Source organism: Macrobrachium nipponense, chromosome 7, assembly GCF_015104395.2.
Source record: "Macrobrachium nipponense isolate FS-2020 chromosome 7, ASM1510439v2, whole genome shotgun sequence".
NCBI classification, from domain to species: Eukaryota; Metazoa; Arthropoda; class Malacostraca; order Decapoda; family Palaemonidae; genus Macrobrachium; species Macrobrachium nipponense.
This window is the reverse complement of record NC_061109.1, coordinates 111,188,842-111,210,630: the sequence shown is the minus strand read 5'-3', so window position 1 is coordinate 111,210,630 and position 21,789 is coordinate 111,188,842. Positions and strand designations below refer to the sequence as shown.

The 21,789-nt window shown below is 41.0% G+C and overlaps 2 protein-coding genes across 3 annotated transcripts in view; one reads left to right on the top strand and one right to left on the bottom strand.

Moving 5' to 3' along the window:
• The window catches only part of LOC135217379 (17S U2 SnRNP complex component HTATSF1-like), a 173,052-nt gene that overhangs the window by 98,113 nt on the left and 53,150 nt on the right, over positions 1–21,789 (bottom strand). For both annotated transcript variants that reach the window (XM_064253224.1, XM_064253223.1), the window contains exons 4-5: positions 17,105–17,307; positions 6,863–7,032 (exon numbers count right to left, since the gene is read on the bottom strand). In XM_064253224.1, coding sequence (XP_064109294.1) covers positions 6,863–7,032; positions 17,105–17,307 — 373 coding nt within the window. The remainder of the gene's footprint in view (positions 1–6,862; positions 7,033–17,104; positions 17,308–21,789) is intronic.
• On the top strand, positions 7,783–8,758 carry LOC135217224 (perlucin-like protein). The gene is made up of 3 exons (XM_064252953.1): positions 7,783–7,831; positions 8,056–8,274; positions 8,407–8,758. Exons 1-3 carry the CDS (start codon positions 7,783–7,785, stop codon positions 8,655–8,657), a joined length of 519 nt encoding a protein of 172 aa, XP_064109023.1. The 3' UTR covers positions 8,658–8,758.

Here is a 21,789-nt window from a genome sequence, read left to right as displayed (position 1 = left end):
CCAAACATACATTCTTCGTCTTTTCGGATGTAAGATGAAGAGACGCACTTTTTTAAGGATGCCTTATCAATGGCTATCCTTGGCAGTCTGGGACGTTCTACAGAACCTGCCGAGGGGACGCTGACCGTGGGGGGGTTCTCCCTAAACCTTCCTGCGGCTGTCGACTTTCCTCCTCCACTGGGTCTGGGAGTTTGGAAGAGGTCTAGGCCTGGAAGCGCTACGGAGCCGATCAGACGCACCCCTCCACTGCACTGGAACACATATTCACTTCTTACCTTTTTAGAGCTCGCCTTTTGAGCTCCATCCATTTATCTTTCAAATTTCTTTGCACATATGAATTTGTAGATTCTGTGGAGTAAGAAGGTGATGAGGATGCAACAACTACTAGAATTGTCATACTCTAACTGCTCGTTAGTACGAGAGCTCTTAAAGCTTCTAAAGGAAGCGATCTAGTTTATATGCTTTCCTGACTTCCTAAAGTAGGAAGTTAGATCTTATATTTCCTTCATCAAGTTCTAACAACTTATACACGTATTAGTGAAAAAAAAATATCAATATTCCCTTATTAAGCAAAAATATAAGTGTTCTACCGAAAAATTAGGTAGTTTCACGTAATATATTTTTCGAAATTTCGAAGCCAAATTCATTAAAAAAAAATTAATAAATACGTATGCCAAACCAAAGACCCAGTACTTCCCTGAACAAAAGACAGCCCAGAAGGTCGATGGCGATGAAAAAACGAAAATCAAGTCAGGAGGGTAGCAACAAACGTTATGTTGACACTACCGCGACAGAGAAAATCTGGTTCTAGAACGGTAATCGTTCCTATTCCTGCCACCCAGCGGCAGGGGCGGTAGATCACCTGACCTACCTGCAGCGTGTGCCGCGAAATTCGAATTTCTGTCGGGGACGACGGAGTCTATAGCTAAGTATATATCTGCTGGGTAAGTTCCATGTACAAAACCACGGAATCTCCCCTTTGAAACCTACCCTTCCTTCTAGGGCATGAATCTCACTAACCCTTTTAGCGGATGCTAAAGCCATGAGAAAGAGAGCTTTCCTCGTAAGATCTTTGAAGGAGGCTAAATGTGGTGGTTCAAACTAGAGGACCTCAGGAAACGAAGAACCACGTCCAGATTCCACTTGGAACTTCGTTCGAAGTTTTCTTGGAAGTTTCAAAAGATCTTAATAGATCATGAAGATCTTTGTTATTCGAAAAGATCTAAATTCCTATGTCTGAACACAGCAGTCGGCATGCTTCGGTATCCTTTGATAGTAGATACTGCCAAACCGCATTTTTCTCTGAGGAAAACTAGGAAATCTGCTATCTGAGTCACAGAGGTACTGGAAGAGGAAAACTTCTGGTTCCTGCACCACCGGCGAAAGACGTCCCACTTCGACTGGTAGACTTTAAGGGTCGAAGGTCTTCTAGCTGAGGCGATAGCCTTAGCAGCTTTTGTCGAAAACCCCTTCGCTTCTGACAAGACTTTTGACAGTCGAAAGCCAGTCAGATTGAGAGCGGGGAGGTTTCTGTGATACCTGTCGAAGTGGGGTTGTTTGAGCAAATCTTGTCTTTGTGGAAGTGCTCTTGGAAAGTCCACCAAACCATTCCAGTACCTCTGTGAACCAATCTTGGGCGGGCCAGAACGGAGCTACTAGCGTCATCTTGTCATCTCCGAGATAGCAAATTTCTTGAGGGTTTGTCCCAGTACTTTGAAGAAGGGGGAAAGGCGTAGACGTCTAGACCTGTCCAATCTAGGAGAAACGCATCCACTGATACTGCTCCTGGGTCTGAGATTGGGGAGCAGTAAAGTTCGATTCTTGCGTTCCTTGCTGTTGCAAAGAGATCGATCGTGAGGTCTGCCCCATCTTCTCCACAGGTCTTGGCATACCTCTGAGTGGAGGGTCCACTCGGAAGGCAGGAGTTGATTCTTCCTGCTCAGGAGATCGGCCCTGACGTTCCTTTCTCCCTGTACGAATCTGGTGAGAAGACTGATCTTCCTTGTTTGAGACCACAGCAGAAGATCCCTTGCTGTTTCGTGACAGGGAGAAGGAGTGCGTCCCCCCCTGTTTTTTGATGTACGCCAAGGCTGTTGTGTTGTCCGAATTGACCTGCACTACTGCATTTCGGTCGTGGGGCTCAAAGGCTTCAATGCCATCCAGGACTGCCATCAACTCTTTCTTGTTGATGTGCCAGGACACCTGATCCCCCACCCTTCCAGGTGCCTGACACTTCTCTTGTCCCGAGCGTCGCTCCCCAACCTGCTTACCGATGCGTCGGAAAACAACACATGGCTGGGGTTCGGCATGTAAAGAGACATTCCTTCCACAAAACGAAGTGGGTTGTTCCACCACCGAAGGTCTCTCTTGATTCCCCTTGAGATCTTGAAGGAGAACTCCAGATCTAGGGAGAGACGCCTCCAGTTCTGGTATAGGAAGAACTGTACAGGCCTGAGATGCAACCTTCCTAGAGAAACGAATTGCTCCAACGAGGAGAGTCCCCCCAGCAGACTCATCCACTCCCTCGCTGTGCATGCATCTTTCTCTAGGAAGGTCGTTATTTTCTCATAGCAACGAGCTATCCTCTCTGGCGACGGAAAAGCCCGAAAAAGCCAGAGAAGCTATCCGAATCCCCAAGATAGATCCGCTCTTGACTGGGGTGGGGATTTAATTGAGATTTCTGGAAGTCACCAAAAGTCCCAGAGAACTTACCAATTTTTTAAGGGTCTTTTGAAGGTCCTCCAGACATCTTTCTTGAGACTGCTCTGATAGCCAGTCGTCGAGATAAAACGACACCCTCACTCCCTCCAAATGTAGCCACTGCGCCACGTTTTCACTTCATCCCCGTGAAAACTTGGGGTGCAGTCGATAGGCCGAAGCACAAGGCCTTGAATTGGAAGATGTTTCCTCCCATCATGAATCGTAGATACTTCCGTGAAGAAGGATGGATCGGCACATGAAAGATAAGCGTCCTGAAGGTCTAGAGACACCATCCAGTCCCCTGGACGAAGAGCCGCTAACACTGAGGAAGTTGTCTCCATGGCGAACTTCCTCTTTTCCACAAAGACGTTCAGGGCGCTTACATCCAAAACCGGTCTCCATCCTCCTGAGTTCTTCGGAACTAGGAATAGTCTGTTGTAAAAGCCCGCAGAGCGGGGATCTTTCACTAGTTCTATGGCCTCCTTCTCTAGCATGAGATCTACTGCTAGAGAAAGGGCTTGATTCATGATGGGGTCCTTGTACTTGGCCACCAACTCCCTCGGAGTTGTCGTCAATGGTGGTCTTGACGAGAAGGGAATGAGGTATCCTTTGCTGACAATCGCTAGGGACCCAATTGTCTGCCCCTTTGTGGGCCCAGACGTCGGGCGGCAAAATTCAGTAGTCTGGCACCCACTGATGTCGGGAGTCCTTGATCGCTATTTTTTCCCTCTGACTGACCTAGAGAAGGTTTTACCTCTCTTAAAAGGTCTAGTTCCTCTGGTTGAAGAACCTCTGACAGCGGGTCCTCCTCGAAAGGGCTCCTGCCTCAGAGGAGTCTCTTTCTTGGCCTTGGGTTGGAAGACAGAGCGAGGTTTCCTGGCCGCCTGGGCTAACATGTCCTGAGTAGCCTTAGCTGAAAGGGCACTCGAGACATCTTGAATAATTTTCTTGGGGAACAGAAGAGGAGAGAGTTGAGCATACATAAGCGAGGCCCTTTGTGCATGTGAAACTGCCTTAGTGAGAAACGAACAGTAGACAGACTGCTTCTTAATAACTCCAGCTCCAAACAACGAGGAGACTTCACTCGATCAGTCTCTCACTGCTTTGTCCATGCAAGTGAGGACGCAGTTAAGATCTTCAGGAGACAGAGAATCAGGGGTCTGGGTCTTATTAGCCAGAACTCCTAAAGACCAATCAAGGAAGTTGAAAACTTCCAGGACTCGGAACATTCCCTTCAGTAGGTGGTCAAGTTGTTCATCCCCCACGTAGTCTTGGCGGACAAGAGGGCGGAACGACGAGCAGAATCCACCAATGAAGAGAAGTCCGAGTCCGCAGACGAAGGGAGAGCGAGGCCTAAAGGTTCGCCCGATTCGTACCAGAATCCCAATCTGCCAGTCAGTTTAGACGGAGGGAAAGAAAAAACCGTCTTCCCTTTCTCTTCCTTAGAAAGGAGCCATTCCCAAAACCTCTAAGCGCCTTCTTCATGGAAACAGTAGGTTTCATCCTTACACAAGACGAAACCTTCGACGTCTTCGAAGTGGAGAATAACGAAAGAGGAGAAGGAGGAGCCACAGGAGAAAGGATATCTCCGAACTCTTGTAGGAGCAAATCTGTCAGCCTCTTATAGGAGGAAACAGAGGAGTCTTTTGGTCCTTTCTCTCTCTTTGAGGGGTCCTGTTCTTCCTGAGCTGAAGAACCCTCATGATCCTTAAAGGCGCGACTATTCTTAAAAGAGTCTCTAGAGGAAGTAAGACGTATACGTCTTGGAGGACAAAGCTTCAGAAACGTGTCTACTTGCAACATCCTTCTTGTCTGGAGGAGTGCGTTTCCCCAGATTCTTGGAGCCTAACAGGAGTAAGGCGGCTGTCAGGAGCAGAGCGCCTGTTTGAAGAAGAATTTCTATCAGGCTCTTGGCGCCTATCCAAAAGGAGAGCGGCTACCAGCCGAACAGTGCCTGCCATACGAGAAGCGGCTACCAGGCTCTTGGCGCCTGAACCGAGGCGAGAGGATCTCTGGCGACGACGCCTACTAGGTGAGCGCCTACAAGGGGAGAAGCGCCTGCTAGGATCTCGGTCGCCTGACTCGAGGAGAGTTAAAGTCGGGGAGGAGAAGAGCGCCTGCCAGGAGAAACGCGCCTAACAGGCTCTTGAAGCCTGTCCAGCGAAGAGCGCCTGTCCGATTTAGGGCGCTTGTCAACAGGAGAGTGGAGGCGAGACGAGGAGCGGCTACGAGGCGAGTAGCGCCTACTAGGCTCTTGGCGCCTGTCAAGGGGAGCGATCCTGTCTCGAGAAGAGCGTCTGTAGGGTGAAGATCTCCTATGAGCAGTTTGCTCCTTGCCGAAGGAGAAACCTGTCTGTCAGGCGAATGGCGCTTGGACGCAGATGGGATCTTGTCGAAGCAGAAAGTCTCCTGCGAGAATCCGAACGCACAGGTGAGCGCACGCCGCTTCCGTCGAATAGCGAGAGTCAGGAGAGGGGAGCCTGGACTTCTTTACAGGAAGCGAGACGTCCTTCCTACGACGAGACGACACGCAAAGAGAGCCAGCCAGAGCCAAAATCTGCGCCTGAAGGTTAGCCAACACCCTTGCAGGAGAATTCACAAACTCTTGAACAGGTGACGAGGCTCGATCTCTGCTCAGGGAACGATACTCCTGAGATCTTCTTACGTTTCTTCGACTTCCACCTCAGGCTCTTCCGAAAAAACTTCAGGGCTGGATGGACGGGCGCAGGGAGCATTCCAGGCTCTCTTCGAAGGCGCGAGGCTTCCGAAGAGCTCCATCCTCGTTTAGGAGAAGGCGAAGGCGAAGACGAGAAGCATTGGCGCAATATTCTCTCTTGGAGCGATCCAAGGTAGCCTGGGAACGATCAACAGGAGCTACCGAGGGGACGCCTGACCGGTGGGGATGCTCCCTAACCTTCCTGCGGCTTTCGACTTTCCTCCTCCACTGGACTGGGAGTCTGGAAGAGGTCTAGGCCTGGAAGCATTAGGGAGCCGATCAGACGCACCCTCCACTGCACTGGGTTTCACCTGCACAAATCACTATTGGAATCACTCTTACCTTCTAATTATTTGATTTTCCTCTCCTACTGCGAATGGTGGCTTTCATGGAGGCCACTTCCGAAGGCGCATCTTCGGCTTCGGTGCAGGGAGCAGGAGCTGAAACTGACAAAGGAGCTACTTCTAAAATAGGATTATCTATATCCAACTCGCTAATACGAGATCTACTACTGCTCCTAGAAGAAGCTTTCCTAACTTTATCCTTTTCAAGCTTCCTCAAGTAGGAAGACAAAGACTTCCATTCATCCTCATTCAGCTTTTCACATTCATTACAAGGATTATTAAAGGTGCATCATTCCCTCTACACTTCAAACATACCGTGTGAGGGTCTCAAACCGACAGCTTTCGGTAGCCTCACCTTACACTCAGTCATACAACAAACTCTAAACATAGCAGTTTTCTTAGTCTCAACATCAGACATCATGAATCCAAGAAAAATCCAAAGAAAAGTCAAATAACTGTCCACAAATCGCGAAAGCCAGGCCAAAAGATCGGGTACTTCACCAAATCGTCCGTAGAAACAATCCAGGGCGAAAACGAGAAAAGAATCCAACTGTCAAAGGAAGGTACCGACAACAGGTGTGGTCGACACCGACAACAGAAAAAATCTGGCAAGAAAGGTATGTTGGTTCTTACACCGCTTCCCAGCGTCGCTGGGTAAGGTAGATCACTTGACCTACCTGTCGCGTTAGCCGCGAGTTTTGAATTCTGTCGTGACGTCAGAGACATAAGCTAAGTATATGTCTGACAGGAAAGTTCATGTACAAAATTATATATTGTATGGAGAATGGTAATACGTATATGAGTAAGAGATACTTTGTCTCTTTTATTCTAATACAATACTTGTCAACTTTCATTTATATCACAAGTATTCAACTGTTTTTATCTAATGTATGAATTTTATTTCAATGTATTTTATTACGGTTTGTTTCATTACATAAAACTGTTTTAAAAAACTGTTTTAATATTTTTGAAGATATCCATCAAAACCATGTGGTATTCAGAAACTTGTCTAGTCATCTGAAATTCCAAATAAAATGGGTCTGGATTAGTGAGATTCTACTATCTATGCAATAGCTATTTTTAAAAACTACACAAAACTTACTTTTCTTGTTTCTTTTGCAGTTTCTCTAATTCTTTTTTCTTCTTTTTGGGAGGTTTTAATTTTGGATTGTACTCTCCTTTCAGTTCAAACTTTGCCAATTCAACATGTATAGTCTTATTGCCAACACAATAGCCATCCAGTATCTGAAGGGCAAGCTCAACAGATTCCCTCTGAAAACAGAAGGATAATTTAGATAAGTATGCTGTTCAAAGAAATTCTGTACAATATTTTCATCTAGTGGCCATAGAAAAATTAAATTTCCAATCAAAATCTTTTTATACCTTAAAGAATTATTGTAATCTGCTAAGAAGTAATGCTGATATGGAAGTACCATAATCCAACTAATATACCACTTAACAGCTTCTCAACTTAAAAGTAATAATTATAGTTACCAAATAAACAGATGTATAAGATGTTGCAAATATTCAACAATGTCACTTTAAACAGATAAGGTTCATTAATTTTTGTTTAATGATTGATATAAGTGTACCTTTAGTTCTACTCTCAACAGAAAATCATTAGGATTCTGAAAGAGAGAAAAGTTAACAAAAAATATGCTTAAAGGAAGATAAGCTCTATACACCTAAAATTCCACATCCTTTTTCTGGGCTGAGATAATTTTAGGCTCATAAAGAATGTCCATTTTTTAGTAAATAATACATTAGAATTGCATTATACATTCTGATACATAATACAACTCTACTCTTCAATAATTACATTTGAGCAGTTGCAACGCATTCATAGTTTTTAAACAAGAATATTCAGTACAAAAATGTAATCACACAAATAAATATGGATCTTGACATATGGTTTAATCTTATCTGCAAACGATGATGACCTCTTATCAGATACAGATTTTACTCTACAAAAAATACCTGTGTATCAAAAGAAGCAAGAAGACAGACAACCATAGTACTAAAATGGGAATGACAAACATTGCCCTTTTCATCATACTACTGATTCCACAAGGTAAAATTCTTTTCATAATAGTCTAAAGGCAACTAAACAGATCATCAACAAATAACTCAAAACATAATTTAGCAGGACTTTATGAAAATAATTCAGTTGAAATTAGGACTAAAAGACTGCTGAGAATGCTAATATGAATGTGTTAACTAAAGCCGACTTGAAACTGCCTTTTAACATCTAATAATCTTTGATTAAGGGTAACAAAACTTATTAATTACCTACAGGATATGCCAATAATCAGACCCAAGATGAAATTCAAGTTCAATACATCTGCCCTCCAAATTTTCTTAGGCTAGGACAAAGTTGCTATTATTTTAGCAGAAGCATGGCCAACTGGCATAATGCACATTTCGCTTGCCGTGACCGAGGTGGCCAGTTAGCAACACTTGAATCCCAATGGGAGGATAACACAATTAAGTCTTATCTCAACAGGACAGAATTTGGTAAGTTGTTGATAAAAAAATTCAGAAAAAATGAAGCCTGTTATTGATGAAGCATAAAAACATCGCAATAATTTATATCTTAATCTGAAAAGTTTATGAGTAGATTTTAAATTATATCTTTCTTCAAAACAGCTAGATTAAATCGTTGGATAGGAGGGATCTACAACTGGCCAAAACAGCAGTGGACATGGGGTTCTACAGCTGAAGAGATGCCATATCAAGGATTCCATAATTCAGAAATGTCAGAATCCTATCGCTGGCACTGTGTGTTTATGTCACCTGTTTTCAGTTACCAATGGAATCATACACTGTGTACTGATGCAATGCACTACATTTGTGAAATGCCTCAAAGCAGAATCCTTGACCTGACTGGTATTGTATAGAGATATACTGAATAGTTATAAAGGATCAGACCTAGGTTAAGGGCATACAGATATACAGTGGTACCTCGTTTGCCGAACGTTTCTAAAGTTGAACATTATGTTTTTTGACCAAAAATTTTTTAATAAATTTTCTCATTTGTTGAACAAATACTCTTACTTCCACTCAACTGATTGTCTTGTTTATACTTGTACTAGAAGTCCTACCGTGTCCGAGAAAACAAAGGCAGTAGCCCCCATGTTTTTTTTACTTTACAGGTATGTATATAAAGTGCAAGCACAATATGTATATGGTTTAATGATAATCATATTTAAAAAAAAATTAAAAATAAAATGTTTCACAATAAAATTTAAATAGTAGATGAACAAAATCATGTCAAGCAGTAATGCACAGGTGACTAAGATATAGGGAGGGAGTGTTCATACTGTTGAGAAGAGAAGGAGAAGACAGTAAAAATATTACTGTAGATATGTAAAAGCAGATTGACATAAAACGATAAAAGAAAGGAATTTCACGATAGTATATTTAACATAATCATGCAATAGTATGAAAACAATCAAATGCAATGCATTAACAATAAAAAAAAAATCAAAAGAGAGTCTTACTTGAGCGAGTGTTCGGGACTGAGTGAGTGAGATGGTAGAAAGGAGATAGAGGGGATGATGGTGGGTTATTGGGTGGGAGACAGAGCTTTGCTTCCCAGCTACACCATTGGGACTGGGTTTGGATCATTTTTCTCTTTCACTAAGTTCTGTCCATTTCCTTTCACTTACACTCAACTCGCCTGAATCACTTCTTTTTGTTTACAGCAAAATACCTATCAAGTGATGCTTGTGAAACATTATTTGATCTTTTTTTACTTGCATTCTTTATTTATCACTCGTTTGCAAAATCCTCATCTTTATTGGATTATAATTTTAAATTCTGCCATTTGCCAACAATAAGTTGATGTATTGTGGTATAATTAATATTCTTCTTGCACTCAAGATCCAATCATACAAGAGTAAGGGTTTGTTTTCACATCTGCCGAGTACTATTAATCTGTCTCTATAACATAAACACACACAGACACACAAGCGGACACACACTCTATCGATTCCTTGCAAAATGTGAGTAAAATTGATTTTGTTATCAACCTCTGGTTACTGCGACCCTTTTGGTTTCCTTGAGGGGATTCTGCCTCTCCTTCTTTGATCCCAGCCAGCCACGTGCCATTTTCACCAAATGGTTTGTAAATTGAATTTTTAACTCGTACACAGAAACAAAAATTTTTTGAACATTTTTCTTAATTCAATGTACTACTGTTTTATACTTTAAACGCCTAACTTAACTTTAGAACGTATCAATAATAAAAACATTTAAAAAGGGGGACTTTTTGGGTGGGCTGGAATAAATTATCCTGATGCCCTTTATTTCTTATGGGGAAATTTATTTCATATTTCCAACAAATCACATTTCGTCTAACCTTCTGGGATGGACTAAGTTCGAAGACTGAGGTACTACTGTGTTAGCAATAGTTTCTGAGGTTAAAAATTTTGTTTGTCAAGCTAAGACCGCTTGAAAGTGCATAGATCACTGCAAAAAGCCTCTTAGTTACCCAGTGTATAATCCATACTAAGAGGTGAAAAACAACATGTATAATATGCTTATACAGTAAATAATTGTAGTTTTATCATTCATCACAATATTCTTTTTTATTAAGCCTTAATGGAAAGCCTTCTTAATCTAGATATGTATATGTCTCAAACGTCTTCAATAAAATTAATTAAACTTTAACGTTTCAGCATTTGCTATGTCAGAATTATACAAAGATGCAAGAAATCTTAAGAATAAATCTCATAAATAAGAAAAAAGGAAGATCTTAACTGTACTGTATGTGCTACCTGTCAGAATGAGTGTGACATTTTTGCTGACAAAGGTCCGAGATGCAAAAAATTTTAACATAATTCAGTCCATTGAAAATATTTTGTTACTCAGCCAAAATATGTAGGTATAATTTCTTATATACATACATGGGTAGTCTATACACTAACAGCATCCATTATTGATCATATACTATCTTCATGCTGCTATGTTGCCTCCTCACTTCAGCTAATTTGTCTGTTTACTCTCATACTCTTGTAATTAAGCAAATTTCCTTGACAGTTCACTCCTGTTTCAAAGCAAATTTTCTGCTGGCTGGCATATTATTTGCCTCAGATCCTAAGGCTGCAGGCAATCTCTGGGCCAACGTTATTAATAACACTAGCAAATGCTCGTACTCATAGGCAACATATTTGTTTTGAAAGTTTTTGAGAGAGTTTTCTACTCACAAATCTCAATCTCAATAAATTTTATTTCATTATAAAACATAGGAAACTAAAAACATGAAAATATGGCCAAATCAAAAAGAAATATCTACAGCAACTCTTTAAAGAATGACAAATTTTTAAATCAATTTGTATTTTTCATAGCTAACAAACATTCAGTCTTAACAATAAGATTATTTTTCAAGCACCAGCTGGTAACTAGTTTAAAACAATCAAAGATTGTAAAGCACGGAATCTGTGAGATCTGACAACATCTGCACATACAAGGTGACAGCTGATCAGGGACTGCGCATTAGACCTCGTGATGCTATTTAGTCTTTCCCCAACCCGGGAAATAATAAGTGATACAGAGGTTGGCCGTAAACGTTAAGACCTCCGGTTTGTTAGCTATGAAAAATACAAATTGATTTAAAAATTTGTCATTTGTTCTTTTGCTGAACAAACCTTCAGTCTTAACAATAGGATAGACTTATAGTTGGAGGGAAGTTCAAGGATCCTAAACCGGCTGGGAGTTAACCCACCTTACCACCTCTCTAGAAGAACAAGTTCTAAAGAAGGTGGACCAATGCCAGTGAGAAGATAGATAAACTGACACCTAACAACTCAGCCATCTGGGTTGCAATACAATGATATATGAGCAGATTCACTGCATCTAGGGAACTAAAGAAAATTCTGACTATTCATATAACAAACCAGGGGTCTGTTATCACTCCTCACTTCCCCTTGCTAGAGAGCGGAGTATGTGCTACTGAATACAGCGTTTGATTATTTCAAACATACAAAAAGCAAAACAACTATCAGACCAGTCCAGCGCATGTTGTGTCTATTCCTCAACAAGCCCGTAGGAAGAAAAAAGGAACAAAGAAAAAGAAAGAGACCAGCTAACTCATTCTCTCTTCCACACAATCATCCTGGGTAAGATACAAAACTGCCTGCTGAAGGGCAATGGGTAAGTTACACGATTTGCTGGGCAGCCACCACAGGGCCCAAGGAAAACATGTTCAAAGACCTGTGGGCAACATCTCTTAGGTAAAAAGATGTGAACGTGGATTGACGCAACCAAGTACCAGCGTTGAAAATTCTATGAACAGCAAAATTTTTCTTAAATGCCAGAGAGGAACTTATACCTCTGATGTCATGTGCTCTAGCCTGCACAGACTCAGTGACAGGACTACCAAGAGATGAATAAACCTGCTTGATTGCCTCACATATCCAGAAAGAAATGGTGTTCCTGGAAACTTCTTTCTTGGACCGAATAGTGCCAACAAAAAGCCTACGACACCCAGGTCTGAGATGTCGAGTCCTTTTAAGATAGCAACCTAGGGCTCTGACAGGACATAGCAAGAGCTCTTGTGGGTCATTGTCTACAAAGTCATTCAGAAAAAAAAAAAAAAAAAAAAAAAAAAAAAAAAGGCAAATCTGTCGTCATGCACAGGGATTCTGGGTCTTGGCCACGAATTCCGGGACAAACTTGAAGGTCACAGACCCCCAACCCCTGGTATGTTTCACATCATAACTTAGGCCACGAAGCTCCCCTACTCTCTTTGAAGATGTCAAGGCCAAAAGAAAAACTGTCTTGAGCGTCAAATTTCTGTCTGATGATCGATGCAAGGACTCAAAAGGAGCTCTAGTGAAACTTCTCAGGACAAGCGAAATATCCCATGCTGGAGGCTTGACTTCCCTTGGAGAACAGGTCTGCTTGAAACCCTTGAACAACAAGGAGGTCTCCCAGGACGAAGCGATTCTATGCCTCTCAGCACAACCCCAAACTCAACGCCGCTCTGTAGCCCTTGATATCAGAAACAGAAAGGCCTTTCTCATCCTCGAGGAAGACCAAAATATTTACTATAGTATGCTGAACAGAGGTTTTGAGTGGAAAGAAACCCCGTCAAAAATACCAATCGCAGTAGATTGCACATTTCCCCTGGTAAACTGCTGAAGAGGACTTCCTGAAATAACTGGACATATGTCTTGCTTTTCCCTGAGAAAAACCTCTTGCTTGGAGGAGATACTTGATAGTCTTCATCCGTAAAGAGACAGGGATTCTTCTGACTGGTGAAACCTTTCTACGTGAGGCTGGTAAAGAAGCTGCCTCCATGGGGGGATCTCTCTTGGAACCTCTGACAGAAGGAACAGAAGGTCCGGAAACCATTCTGCTTGCGGCTACAGAGGAACTACCAAAGTCATCCTGAGATTTTGAGAAGTCATTACCCTGTTCAGAACTTGCCGGATCAGGCAAAACGGAGGAAAGGCGTACACCTCGAGGTTTTCCCAAGGGTGTTGGAAGGCGCCCTCTGCCAGAGAAAGAGGATCCGGGACCAATGATCAGTAAACTTTCAGTTTTCTGTTGAAGCGAGTTGAAAAGAGGTCTACTATAGGCATCCCCCAAAACCTGAAAAAGCCTGTCCGCCACGACCTGATGGAGAGACCACTTCGTGCCCAGGATTTGGTTGCAATGACTCTGCCTGTCAGTGACCACATTCCTCTTGCCTGGAATGTATCTGGCTGAAAGCTCTACCGAGTTGTCGATCACCTACTAGTGTAACTCGACTGTCAATGAATGGAGGTGATGAGACACCAGACCCCCGTTTGTTCACATAAGCGACCACCGTGGTGTTGTCGGACATCAGAACTACTGAATGACCCTCTACCTTCTCCCAAAATGCTCTCAGACCCAGAAAAGCTGCCTTTAGCTCCAAAATGTTGATGTGTAGCAGCTTGTCTTCCATACCCCAAACACCTGATGTAATGAGGTCCCCTAGATGAACACCCCAACCTGTGCGGGAGGCATCTGAAAACAAAAGAAAGTCTGGAGGGGGAAAACACAGAGGGACACCCACCAAGAGATTCTGATCGTCCAACCACCAACGAAGGTCTTGCCCCCCATTTTCCCTTGCTGTGAGTGCTAAAAAACTTGAATCAAATGAATGAATGCAAGAGCAGGCTACATATACCTGGCTGTGTGTGAAGACAGGGTGAGGAGGTAGACACCAACTTTGTCAATGTTTGTCTTTGAGCTTAGTTGATGATTATGGCACAGGCTAACTTCACTGGAAATTGCCAGCAGCTACAATTAAATGGCACATTGATGTCTTCTTTAGTATTGACATGATAAGGGGAAGAAAGTGGATTGTGCCTCTGTGAGATCCTGTTATAATTTCAACTTGCAGCACCCTTGGTTTGACAGCCATTACCACCAGTTTAGTGCTGTTGTAAAGGCCCTTGGCCAAGCACAAATTGTGAATAAGCATAACATCTGCACCTTTCTTCTTCAAGTTCAGTGTATGTGGGGCAGCCCAGCCAAGTTAACAGTGTTCAAAAATTCTACTGGGTACATTTCCTGTTGCATTGTGACATCCTCTCCTTCCACCAGATTAATATAATCTACACTATGAAGTGACACCTTGTTGCTAAGCAACTTGTCCAAGATTTCCTCATTCCTTAGATGTACAACATGTCAGATGATGCCATAGGTGCTTTGTTCTAAATAATGACATTGGTTTTATTAATAAGCATATTTTCTCTTTTGGACAAATGGCAGGAGGAATCAGGACGGATGTCAAGTGGGAGCTTGAATGAGCTGTGACACATCTGGCCACCAGGTTAAAGAATGGCTGCTATACCAGTGAATGCAACTGACACAACTTCCTTGTTATGGCCATGAAGCATGTTTATTATGGCTTCTCGCGTCCATTGCTCTGCCAACAGCCAATCTTGTCTTAGCTTGTCTCTTTCCAGAGTTGCTTGCAGCCTCATGACTACCCCACTTGCCATTGGTGGTTCTGGACCATCACCAGTAGTGGCTGCTGGAAGTCCAAACTTTTGTCTGAAATTTCTGCAATCTCACACCGAGTCCATTTCAAAAATAAAAGAAGGTTAGGCATGTTTCCCTGTTGAAGAAATACTTTCAGACATGAAAAATCTGTTCACTCTGCAAATGAAAATAAAGCTAAGCCAAAAATCTGCAACCTTTATATACCGCAAAAAAATTCGTCAGTAGCACGTCAAGTGCTATGAATGTTACATTTTTATGTGTGACATGACGTATGTTACATGAAATTTTCATCATGTGCAATATAAATTACATCACAATTTCATCATATGCAATGTATATTGCGTGACATTTTCATAAGGTGGCCTTTTCACAGCCACTCATGCAAGAACACAACAATACTTGCGAGTAGTTCAGTCACTTGAAACAATTGACAGCTGGAAGTAGTATTTAGGCAAGTTTTTGAAAAAAGAACCATGGTGTTATCTTGTAATCTTCACGAATTGATGGTACAATTGCACCAGAGTTGGTTTCTCACTTGGTGGATCACTCAGCCAGATATATCCCAGGTAAGAGGAATGTGGTGGCAGACAAGCCAAGTTGTCAGGGTCAGGCTCTGGGAACAGAGTGGTCACTGCATCAGGATGTGGCAGAAAGTGTTTTTCATCTTGATCTCTTCAAAGTGAATTAGTGAACTTCATGGGCTTTATTTTGACGTAAACGCACGAGGGGTTTGGATTTTGTAGCCTTCGAATTTGTCCTGGAATTTGTAGACAAGACCCGAAATCCCTTGGTTCACGATGACAGATTTTTTTTTCCCCTTCCCTTTGAGATTTTGTTGGTAATAACCCTGAAGGATTTCTGTCTGTCAGGCCACTATGTACCTATATACGTTTAAAGGACTCAATATCTTAAGACTTTTTGTTAGTGCAGGCCGGAACGAGGAGAATCCAACCATTCCTGTTCATATTTACTACATCCACATTTGCAAGCCCATAGAAGCTAAGGGACAAATGTTGCTGGTTTTCTCCCAACAAACCTTCATAGCTGACCCTGACAAAATTGCAGGCAGCCTGGATCTGGCTGTTAGAACTGCAGTCTATCTCAGTAATGCATTTTTATCTTTGGGAATTGGAGATTACAGAGAGAACACATCCAAGCTCTTCTTTTCTACAAGACATCCTAGGAGGCAATAACATGATATGATTTCCTACTAGGAAATCATATCATTGGCGCAGATAATTTTTTGAGTTCATAAGGTATGGTAACAGATGGCAAGCTTATTCCACTTCTCATTTTTGTATGAAATCTTTGTGTAATCTTTTTCTGGTGATTGTGTCAGGGTGCCACAACTCTAAACTAGGATGTTGCACTGAAATGGCCAGCACTCTTTTCACTGGGACTTGTAATTGCAGAGGGCTGTGCTGTATCAGCTACATCTTCAAGGTGGCAAACTTCTTATTTTTTGTTATATACTTTATGACATGGACTTTCCAATTTTGGGTTTTTGGCAGCATGATCCTACATCTTACTTTGTTATCTAGGCTAAATCTTAAGGAATGGGCAGGCAGTGAAAATTTAATTCTTCAAAAACAAAAAATATTTTCATAAGATCCTATTTTTATACTTATAACAGAAGTGTTCACCTTCCAAGCCCATTGATTCTTTTCAACTACAGGACAGTCTACAAAAAATGTTGGGCTCTTCTGCTACAAACCTAAGGATCTATGAAGAATGAAGTGGCTATAAAATTCAGTGACCATGAATAAAGATAATTTACAGTAGGCTAATATAGAAAACCAAAATTTTCTTTGGTTAAAAATCCATACACTTTCTCATTTTTCCACAATGAACAAAGCTTACAAGCACAGTACATATGTTAATTACACAAATGTTCCTCTAAATAGTTTATAACAATAATAATATTATGCAAATTTATAATGTCCTTTATTTTATCATTCAAGAATAAGCACTATACAGAACATACAGTATCAATCAAAGATGATTAGTAAATTATATATTTTTTTCAAAAAAGTAAGCTATCATCTTATATTACTTGCAAGATAATTTTGGTACTTTGAATCATTATAGAGTTTGGCATCTTCAAGTTTTTCTTCATGTCAATATATAATAGTATAAAACAGGGTGTATTAACTTTCAAAATACAATTACCATGATTTGTGAATCACGAAAGAAAGTATACACGCATTCCATCATCTATTAACTTCCTGATGCTACACTAATATCCCCTTACATTATCCACACCATTACTCCAGCATTCTAAAAGACTGTAAGTAATATAAAGCATAAACAAATAAATTACTGTAAGCCTAACAGTTATTACGGATAAAATTCAAAATTTCCATACCTTTATATAAGAGCACAAAGCATCACCTTTGAAATTTCCTTCGCTATCACGATACATCTTTATCTTGTATTTGTTGGTTGTAAGATCTTTTAAGATCATGCCACATTTTGACATTAATTCTAGGAACTCTTCCTCAGTGGTAGAATCAGGGAGGTTGCTTACATAAACCTTAGTGTTTAAGGTTTCATCCATTTCAAACCAACCTAAATGGGGAATAACGCTTGTTAAAAATATTTTAAAAAGTAGTAAATGACAATCATAATTAAAGTGTAACATGAAATCATGCATTGATAAAAAACACTGAAAGATAGAACTATAAGAGCAATGTTGCAAAAATTAACTTTATTATCTTTAATTGTCTACAAATTAAAGCAAGTAATCTAATTCAATCATCTATCTGCTATATAAAATAATATACCTTTATTTAAAATGTAGTACAGTCTGTATACTAATTGTTCTAACAACTAAAACCATCCTCACAATAATGCAATTCTTTAAAGTAAACTGCATTCTCCCATACATTACATACAAACCTATTCTTCACATTGGAGATTAAATGGGTGAAAGAAAGCTGAATTACTTCATGAAGGAAGCTACCCGGGCATAAGCCTACGAAAGACAAGCTTACACTTGCACTTTGTTCCAATGCCACTGGTGATTGCAAGGTGAAGCCCCTACTTGTGTATCATTCAGAGACTCCTCGAGCCTTCAAGGCCCACAAAGTGCTTAAGAAGCTTCCAGTGATGTGGAGGGCTAATGCGAAGGCCTGGGTAACGAAGCTTTTGTTCACCTAGTGGGTAAATCTGTGTTTCGGCCCGACAGTGAAGAAATTCTTGGAAGAGAAGCACCTCCCTCTGAAATGTCTGCTGGTGTTGGACAATGCCCCTGCTCACCCTCCTGGCCTCGATGAAGATATCCTAGTGGAGTATTCCTTCATCAAGCCCATGGACCAGCAAGTGATATCGAACTTCAAGAAGCTGTATACGAAACATCTTTTCAAGAGATGTTTCGACATCACCGATACCACAAACCTCACCTTGCGTGAATTTTGGAAGGAGCATTTCGATGTTGTCATATGCATCCGACTTATCGACCAAGCTTGGCAGGAGGTTTGGAGGCAAACCTTGTATTCCTCATAGAGGAAACTATTGCCTGATGCCATATCCGCCCGAGACTTTGAGGGATTCGACGTGGGCGAAGCTGGTGCTGCAGATTCAGGAATAGTTGACAATCCTGAAACAGTTTCGCAACCAGATCTTGACGAGATCGTTGCACTCGGCAAGTCCATGGGGCTGGTCGTCAACGAAGACAACATCAATGACCTTCTCGAGGAGCACCAAGAGGAGCTTACAACGGATGACCTGAAGGAGTTGGAGGCCATGCAACATAACGTCGTTCAAAAGGAGTTCTCTAGCAGCGGCGAGGAGGAGGACGACTACTCTATGACATTGGTAGAAATTAAGGATGATCTAGCTGCTTTTCATAAGGTGCAATCATTCATAGAAAAGAGACACCCCGAAAAGGCTTGCACAGGTCGTATACTTGCACAGTTTGATGACGTTTGCCTGAGTCGTTCCAGGAACACTGTCAAAAGCAGGCAGAAGCAATCTTCCTTGGATAGCTATTTTTTATAGGGGCCTTTAGTAGGAGTAGGAAGCAAAAAAGAAGAACCAAGTGATACTACAAAAAAACAAAGTTGAAAGTGGTGAAGAAGCTGAAATTTTGTAATAAAAAAAAAAGAAGAAAACATAAAGTATATAAAAAAAAATAAAAAAAAAAAAAAAGTAAAAAAAAAAAAATGTAATTTTAAGTTTTTTGTAAAGTTGTGTTACAGTTTTGTTAATGTGTTTCGTAAAGTTTAGTTTATGTTTTCCTTACATTTTTTTATGTGTTTCATAAAGTTAGTGTACGTACGTATCTACCTTTTGTCCTCCTCCTCTGTCGCCACTTTCGGAGATAGCCTCACTCGAAAGGTAAGCTTCCACATTTTAGTACAGTATTTCTTGTATACCATGTACTACACTAATACACTTTATTTACAGGTACGTACTATGTACTAGTACATATTAGCAGTACGTATTAAGTTAGGTATTGAATGGTCCAAATTGTTGTAGTATATTGAAATTTGCTGGGGTGTTTTTGGAGGGCTTGGAACGGATTAGCCATTTTGCATGTAAAATGCGGTCCAAGATACGAAAAGCTCATGATACGAAGGCTGCTTCAGAACGGATTAGTTTCGTATCTCGAGGTACCACTGTACTTAGATATTTCTTTTATTCATGAACATACACCCTATACTGACATCCTGAGGAAATAAAAATATTAATTCTATTTTGTTAAACAAAATAAATTGACTTGTAAATGATTTTAGTGAGTGACAAAAGTATGTATATCAATGATTCTAAACTAAACAGGACTAGAAAACTTTGTACAAGTTTTGTGACAATTTGTCCCTCACAGTGCCATACAAGCAATGAACAAAATTGTCAACACAGGCAGCCCTGCTTATCTGTGGCATTGGTTAATGGTGTTTCGGTTTTATGATACTTGGCTAACTATGTTTCTATCCTGATTTTTGGCACTGGTTGGAGGTTTAGAAATGTTGGTGAACAGTTTTTGGCACTGGTAAGTTGTTTATTGGCATAAGTAAGCGGTTAGTCTGTGCCAATCAGTGCTTTTGCTGGGAATTGAACCCACTGTTAACCGGGGACCGCCTTAAACTATAGTCTAAAAAAACTTTTTTTTAGCAATAACGCTTCAGGATGTTTATTTAGATATACAGTAGTACCTCGAGATACGAAATTAATCCGTTCCGAGGCGCCTTTTGTATCATGAGGTTTTCGTATCTTGGACCACATTTTACATGTAAAATGGCTAATCCGTTCCAAGCCCTCCAAAAACACCCCAGTAAATTTCATAATAAAGCTAAATTGACCTATAAACAATGAAATACTACAACAATTTGGACCATTCAATATGTAACTTAATAATAAAAATGTAAAACCTGTAAATAAAGTGTATATTAGTGTACAAGAAATATTATTACTGAAACGTAAAATGTGGAAGCTTACCTTTCGAGTGAGGCTATCTCCGAAAGTGGCGGCAGAGGAGGAGGAGGACAAACGGCAGATACGTACACTTAACTTTACGAAACACATAAAAAAATGCCAGAAAAACAAACTAAACTTTACAAAACACATTAACAAAACTGTAACACTTAACTTTACAAAAAACTTAAAATAAAATTTATTTTGTTTTTTTTATTTTTACATTTCTTTTTACTTTTTTATACTTTAAGTAATTTCAATTTCTTCACCACCGAATGGATGCCAGTCCGTTTACGGAATTTTTCGAACCACCCATGAGAAACCTTGCACTTTGGGGTTGCCGTTGATGTTCCCTCTCAGCCGTCGTCTTCGGCTTGGGCAATCAAATCGCCGAAAATAGCGCTGGCCTTCTGGCAGATTGCCGTCTCGGTTATTGTATCGCCATCGATTTCTTTGTCCTCGATCCATACAAGAAGCAGCCTTTCCATTTCATTATGCACATGGCTCCTCTTGTTGGACAAAATAGTCACGCCCTTGGAAGGTGTAGCTGCTTTGATGGCTTCCTTCTGCTTAAGGATGGTGCCTATCGTTGACGGATTTCGGCCGTATTCCTTAGCGATCACACTCAACCGCAAGCCAGCTTCATACTTTTTTATTATCTCCATCTTTGTCTCCATAGAAAGCATTCTCTTCTTTCTGTGAACTTCAGCAACTTTCTTGGGACCCATGACTATATGTACTGTACGTAATTAAGTTACACATGTAGTACGTATACTAATTAGGTTCTCACAACACGATAAAGTAGCACAACGAAATCACTACCGAATTTATGATACTAAACGAAATCGTTGGACCGAACGAATGCCGCATGCGTACGATAAAGCTTCGGGTGCGAAGTGGCCGAGCGAAGGCACGCCACCACGTAAGATGCATGATGGGAGGGATGCTGTCCAATAGGAGAGAAGGATCTCACGGCTTGGCTAGCATCAGAAACCAATGGGAGAGCAGGAGGATGGTGGCGAGTCTACATGAACTAAGATGGCGGCGCGCGGCGCGAGTTTCAAAATTGTTATCGGGCGAATCTTGGACTTTCAGAAACCTTTCGTATCTTGAAAACTTTTCGTATGCAGAGCAGTAAAAATTTTCGTGTCAGCTTTCATATCTCGAGTTTTTCGTAAGTTGAGCCTTTCGTATCTCGAGGTACCACTGTAAAACAGTCCGCAATAGTCAATAATTCAATTTTGATCATTATACTTGAAATTCAGAGATCGATGTGCCCCTTAATACTAGATCACAGTTTAACAGGTGTTCCCAATATGGCAGACATGTGAACAAAGTCTAAGTCTGCCCTCAAGAGGGACTCTAAAGCCTAAATGCATAGACTAGCAGCTAAAACTGGATTTTCTCTTCTTATGTGGCGAGAGAAAATTATATGAATTCTAAGACTTCAGTCATTCCTTCTCTTCAAATATGAAAACTCTTGAGGATGATAAACTCACTCGTTTCTGATCTTCACACATGACATGAGATCAATTTCCAGCCAGTGCGCCCAAACAAATCTAGACTAGTATATCTATCAAAATAACCTGGCTAACTCAGGCATCATGTGTAAGTAAGGTATGAAGATTGCACAATGCA